Raw genomic sequence first — 7,250 nt, 5'->3', positions numbered from 1 at the left:
ATATTAGTAAACCAGTTTTTTATAAAATGTTCGTTGGGATAAGGACATAACATCTGCTGTAGGCTTTCAAAATTTTAAGGTTTTGCAAGTCTGTCTAAGTAGTGTATAGAAGCTGTTTTTCTTCCACCAGCAAACCATTCAGATTATTCCTCTCTTCGGTAGTTGGTAATCGATTGGTAAAAACATTAAAAGTGTTTGTCACTACGTCCCTTTGTGCAATGAATATGCTTTCTCTTTCCACCATAAATTTGCTAACTCTACCATGTGTGAATAGGTTAGCGTGCTCAATACTTTCAAACTCCATCACACCTGTGTCGAACAAACCCACTCAGCTGTCTCAGTTTGATGTTCGGTCAATAAACCGCTTATGTATGGCACTTTTTGATCTCCATTAGCCATTTTGCTATGTGCTTCCCTGTGCGTTTTTGCCCCCATAACTCTTTGGCGCCACAAAACCTGTGGCTTCTTCGACTGTACATCAAAAAAAAACACGGGTTGTTCTCTTTTCTTGCCCTTTTGCACATTCTTTCTTTGTTCTTTGTAAACTGGTCTTCTGTTGTTTTCATTATGCTTTGGCTAGATTCACTCCACGTGCAATTAGGGGCCCTAGAGGAGCAGCAGTTCTATAAACGGATTCTTTAATAATGAATTGATCTCATAGTGCACACTTACTCTTCCCCATAATAACTTATTAGTCCTGATACAGACATGTTCTTTACATTGCGCATGTTATGAACCACTCTCGATTTCTTTTCTTTTTCCCCGTGTTTGTTGAACTTCCACTTCCGGTTATCCTTTGATGTGCTCAACTTTCCTTCCCTTTGTGATTGAAATTGCTTTAATTCCTTAATTCCTTGACTTTCTTTTGCATGAATCAGTTTTAAATGTCATTCCAGTTTACTAAGGGTTTCTATTCCGGTTTCCCCAGCTAGGACGCTTTCTCTCCAGCGTTTGTAATAAAAAAGGCAAACAGACATATCCCCGAGGAACACAACTAGCTAGTTTTATAAGAACTCATTGGCTTATTGTTAGTTGGACCTGCTTTCTTCACGTCGTCAATGGACGTGTATGCAATGATTGGGTGTTCTCAATACTCACATTGGTTTGGGGGGTCTTTCTTTTGTTCTCTGTATAAATGACCCACGTACTAAATCTACCTTGAGTTTGATTTATAGACAATCAGCGCTTTGTTCATTGTTCAATCTAGGGTCCTTTGACTTGTGCACATCCCATCTTTGTGCGAATCTTCAAAACGGTTGTTTTGGGTAACTCTACGCTTCGCGACTCATTAGCCTGCCTTTAAATCTGAAGTTTCCTGATTCCATTTCTTGGTGTTCTTGTTTGCTGTTCTTCAATGTTTTCAACTCTCAAGTTATGAAAAATCAATTCAGTGACATTCCCCAGTGCCTTTTCTAGCCTTCAGATCCCTGATCTCGAGGTTTGTGATGTAAGTTGTAAATTAGCATGTTCACTGTCATCCCACAGTTCTTTCATGATGATACACAAAGGCATGTAACCCTTTCTCCTTCCATTCTCGTCTTGGTACTTGGTCGGATTTTGAGGTAGGTAAAGCATTCTTTTGACGCTCCAAAGGGATATGGTTCTAGACATTTCCTCGGTCCATTTGATCCTATCTGTTCTCATCCTAACCATATTGCTTAATCAAATAGATAGCCAAATCAAACAAGTAATTCACATACTAAAAATCGATGAAATGCTTGCTATGAGGCACTAGCTTGCCTTCTTCATCCAGCAACAAAAGCAGGTTAATATGTTAGTTAACTTTTGAACTGCATTTAGTGCTCGGCTTGCTTTCAGTACTAACACTAAAACTAGCGGGCACCAAAATATACATGTAGCATCCAACCTACTTATTACTATGGGCAGTAAATATGTATGAATGCTCTAATAAGCGGTTAAGGCTCCATAGGGCGCATAAGGTGTAGCCTATAGGCCGCAATTTAACATACTGACGACTTTTACTATATCTGCTAAAACCTAACAAATTATTATTATTATTATTATTATTTTAAGTTGTTTGATGAGCACATCTTATAACTTTGCGGGGTACATGTATCACCCGAGGCTAAGTTAATGTTATAAGTGTCAGCTTTCTTATAGCCTTTTCTTGCGTGTGACGTTGAACTCTAACAATATGTCAAGTTCTTTTTCCATTGTCCTTTCTTACAATAAAATTCTTCGCTAGCTATTGACAGTTGACTCTGAAATGGCTTTTTTCCTTTTCAATTCGCTCGCTGAGGTTGTGCTTAATGCTTGTTTCTTTTAAAGCTCATTTGGTTCAAGAAAAAAATTATATTTGCCAAACTGGTGAATTGCAAAGTAAATTTCACTGGAAAACCGATGTCACACTCATCGCTTCATGATTCATGCCATATTGGTTTTAACGTAGAATTTACCGTGGAATTCACTACTTAGGCAATGAATTTTCTATAGAAGAAAGCAAAGAAAATGATTTAATTATTAAAGCAGCAACCGGAAACATTTTCACAAACCATACAGGCAGTAAGAATAAATGACCAGGGAGCTGCGCTTTTAGGCTTGGCTAAATCTATTTAGTATCACCAAACTAGTGGACTAATGCAAATCCTGCATTTTGATTGGCTACGCTACCAGAGGACTATTATTAATAGTCCTCGAGTAGCGAAAAGCGTGACGCTTCCTTTCTTTTCATTCGCAAATAAATATTTCTTGAACTTGCATTTGCTAACTTTGTTATTGCCTTTTCTGTCTGACTAGTTGGGTGATACTAAAACAGTTAGACCCTTCGCCCTCAAGGGCCACGGGTCAATAGCCCATAATCGGCTTGCCTCATGGGCTATTGACCCGTAGCCCTTGCGGGCTATGGGTCTAATTGTTAAATATTATTTCTTATAAGCAGCAGTTGGTAATAGTTGCTGTCTTATACTTGTATTAACACTAAGCAATATATCTGGAATGTTCTTCCATGTTTGCAGAAGTGCAAGACTGTCCGCTGCGATGTCAACATCATCGTACTGTAGAGTAGTTAGTGCACCTAGCCACTTTTGGTCTTTGTATTCTGTTTTTTAGCGGTTGTTTTATTATTGGTGTTAGGAATTGTCCTATCAGTTTGGAGCTTGCTTTATCTACTTCGGTTGTCTTTCCTTGGCCCGTCAATGTGGTTTTTGTCTCATCATAAGTGAATGAACTTTCAGGGCTGTTTACCACATACTGATAGAAACTACCAACCTCCATGTTCACACAATCTTCGACACTAATTAAGCCTCTGCCCCCTGTGATCTCTTGACATATAGCCTGTCTACATCTGTTTGAGGATGAAGTGTCGTTAACAGCTTCCTTGATTTTCTGTCCAATGCTCTTAATTCATCCTTACTCCATTTGATAATACCTGTCCCATATCGTACCAATGAAACTGCTTTTGAATTAATTGCGCTCACAATATTTCCACCATTCACCTTTGATTTAAGAATCTTTCTGATCCTCTTCAAATACTCTTTCGACATTGACTGTTTCATTTCATTATGCTTCACATCATCTGCCTCCAGTACTCCTAGATATTTGTACCCATCACCTTCCTCAAGCCCTCTGATGACTTGGACATGCGGTAAAACAATACCTTCACATGTGCATGCTTTTCCCCATTTCATAATTAGCACAGCACATTTGCTAATTCCGAATTCCATTCCAATGCCTTTGCTGAGAATACGGAAAGTATTTACCAGGGTGTCTACTTGCTTCTCATTCTTTCCATATAATTTAGATCATCCATAAATAGGAGATTAATTAGGCCCTCCCTATTTCCCAAATCATAAGCAACCTTCATTTGCCCCAATACCATGGACAAATGAATAAGGGACACAACGAATAACAGTGGGGATAAGCTATCCCCCTGGAAAATTTCCCTTCTTCTATTAACAATACCCAAGGTCTGTCCTCCTGTCATTAACTCCACTCTCCTTTTTTCCAATAACGCGATCATATTCGTCGCTGCTCCAAATCATGTCATAGGCCCTTTTGTACTCAACCCACGCCTTCCCAAGCCCAGTCTGTCTTCTCTTGCAATTTCTAATAACCATCTTATCAATTAATAGTTGGTCCTTTGTGCCTCTGGACTTCCTTCTGCAACCCTTCTGTTCCTCAGGTAGTAGACTTTTCCCCCTCCAAATGGTTGTACAGCTCGTCTCCCATTATGCCAGTACAAAGTTTCACATTAAAGGCAAACATGTTATTGGTCTAAAGTTGGAAGTTCTAAAGTTTCTTTGTGTTTAAGAATCAATGTCGTTCTGCCTGTTGTAAACCATTAAGGAATTTGGCTTGTAGTCAAGCAGTCTTTCAATTGCAAGGCTATTATTTCTGTGCATGGTGTAAAACTCTTCAACCAAAATCCTTGTGAAGCATCTGGGCCAGGGGCTTTCCAATTCGCTATCTTTCTCAGCTGTTTTATCACTTCTGCTGGTGAAATCACTATGTCATTGTGCCTTGCACCCCCGACAGTCTGTCCTCCAATTCCTTAAGCCAATCAACACCACTGTTTTAATCCACTGGGTTATCCCAGATGTTGCCCCAGAATGCTTTATTTCATCAGCATCCAGTGTTATAGTGTTGTCAGTTTCCATGTTTTCAATCTTTTGAAAAAGACGTTTCTGGTTCGACTGATACATCCTGTTTTGCTTATAATGTACAGTCCTGTCTTGATATCTCCTGATCTTCCGACTCTTTACCAATACCATCTGCTTAAGCTCCTCTGATACAACTGGAAGTCCCTTCTTATTCAAAGAGTATCTCCGTTCTAGCCTCTTGCTGTGCTATTAAGTTCACCAGATTTCAACCTTTCTAGCTTACTTATGTCTTTCCTAAGTTGCATAACCTGACCCTCTACTCTCTTCTTCCATCAAGGTACTGACCCTCTGCTCCTCTGCTTTGGTTTAACACCACGTCTTTTGGCAACCACCCGTCCTGCAGCAAGCAACAGCTCATTGGTATGGGTAATATCTTTGGTGTCTTTAATGGCGAGAGCTTTGTTTACCTTATCCACTTTCTCTGTCAACCGTTTTCTTTCAATATTTCTCGAGTTCCGTGGGGATTCTTCCCCATTCTTAAAACTTGCTAGTATCTCTTCCGTGCTGTTAACTACCACGTGGGAAAATGACTGTTCAGAGTGGGCAAGTCATCCTTCTCCACTACTGGGCTTGTTTGAACCCCAGAATCCCCCCGAAAGCGATGTTCATTTACCATCATGTCTGGATTCTCCACATTCTCGCATTGTTATTATCATTATGATTATGATTATGATGATTATGATTATTATGATTATTATGATTATTATTATCATTATTATTATCATTATCATTATCCTTGTTATCATAAGGATTGTCATCATTATTCTTTTATATAGTGCTATCCCAAAGGTTATAGCTATCAACATGAGAAAATTAAGACTAAGCAAGAACATTGATAAAAAATATAATTTAAGCTAAAACAGCTAACAGCTAAGGAAATGCCTCAGTGAATTTCAGTGAGTGATTAACCCATTGACTCCCAGGGGTTCCCCATTGACTGGTTCAGGCCAGTTTGGGTGTCAAAGGGTTAGTGACATGAGGTAGAAAAGAGAACACCAATATTCTTAACAGTTGAAAAACATTCAACTAGTTCATTTGAGACAACAAGAGCCTCAATATTATATTAACTAACATCAATGCCTGTTTCTCGTAGTTCACTTTCAATTTATTTAGAACCATCCAGTGATCAATATCACGAATGCAGGCTATACAGTAAATTACTGATACTTTGAGCAAAGATTAAGTAACAGACCTCATTAATGAAACCAATGGATTCCACACAATCACCAAGTTTCTTTTGAACTGTTTGCACTTCCCTTACATACTGCATCATCAAATCCATATCATCATACTCTTTAAACTCTTCAACTCGCCTGAGACAAAAAGATTAACACAACATAATACCCCAGCGACTGTAAACATACAACATCAACTGGAACTGAAAAGATAGACATTAGTGTTTGCAATAGAATGATTATTTTCCATGAAACACATTTTTAAGTTTACTGTTGCCTTGCAGTATTTTCATTACCATTTCATGGAATGGTCTGGAAATTTACAGAGGGATTTGCTGGCACTTCTTGCATGGAGTGCCCAGTCTCTAAAATCTTAAGAGAAAATGTTTCAATTTTGCCACCAACCTGAGTTAGCCACTTTGTGTAATGAAGAATGGGCAGATTACTAGTTAAGAAACGGTCCAGATAAGAACGATAGCAACAACGGCAACGAACGTGTTGGAATTTAATTGGTATGAAAAAAGGTGATAACTTTTCTTTTGTCTGTACTTACTTCTGATTGGCTTAAACAGCAAACGGTTAACAAAACTTCATAAAGCAGTATTATACGTGTACTCATCCTTACTTTCCAACCATCTTCCATCTTTCATCTGGTCTCAGTTTAAATGAATTCCACAGAAATCGTGTTTGGGGAACATGTAAAATTGTAAACGTTTCTTGGCTTTTGTTTTCAACTCTTGTGATTGGTCAAAATCTTTTAACATAAAAAAACACCCTTTCAAAGTGGGCTGTAAATGAATTTTAGTGCGTTAACTGCCTTCCTGTAGGTTTATGCATTCTCTGTGTAAAAATGATAACATTCCTATGTGGGGAAAGCCCGGTTGCCGCATAACAAAGTAAATTGCTATCCACCTTACACGGATCATTACTTAAATATTTTATCCTTTATACTTTATATTTTATTTCCTCATAGACTCAATAGTATGTATTTTTTAAAGTGCACCTAACCCCAAAATAATTTTTTCGCTAAATTGAATCTTTGCAACTGCTCGAAACTCATTGCGGCCATTTTTTCATTTTTCTAACAAATTCTGGCATTTTATAGGCTTTGAAAGTTGCGAAAATTCAAGCATCTTTTGTTCACGACCGAGTCAGAAGGGGAGTGGGTCTATTCCTGATTTGACGTCACAAACTGATTTACATTGCATTAACTCTTTGTAAACATGCATGCAAAGTAGTTTGTGACGTCAAATCAGGAATAGACCCACTCCCCTTCTGACTCAGTCGTGAACAAAAGATGCTTGGATTTTCGCAACTTTCAAAGCCTATAAAATGCCAGGATTTGTTAGAAAAATGAAAAAATGGCCGCAATGCGTTTCGAACAGTTGCAAAGATTAATTTTAGCAAAAAAAAATATTTTGGGGTTAGGTGCACTTTAAATAACATTGTAACAATT

At 38.2% G+C, this 7,250-nt stretch overlaps 1 protein-coding gene across 1 annotated transcript in view; it reads right to left on the bottom strand.

The window, feature by feature from the left end:
• The window catches only part of LOC138015676 (dynein axonemal heavy chain 12-like), a 319,401-nt gene that overhangs the window by 232,251 nt on the left and 79,900 nt on the right, over positions 1 to 7,250 (bottom strand). The window contains exon 17 of the mRNA XM_068862787.1: positions 5,812 to 5,932. Within this exon, the coding sequence (XP_068718888.1) occupies positions 5,812 to 5,932 (121 nt within the window). The remainder of the gene's footprint in view (positions 1 to 5,811; positions 5,933 to 7,250) is intronic.

Source organism: Montipora capricornis, chromosome 9, assembly GCF_036669925.1.
Source record: "Montipora capricornis isolate CH-2021 chromosome 9, ASM3666992v2, whole genome shotgun sequence".
Taxonomy (NCBI): domain Eukaryota; kingdom Metazoa; phylum Cnidaria; class Anthozoa; order Scleractinia; family Acroporidae; genus Montipora; species Montipora capricornis.
Note: the sequence above shows the minus strand (reverse complement) of the source record. Positions and strands in the feature narration are given on the sequence as shown.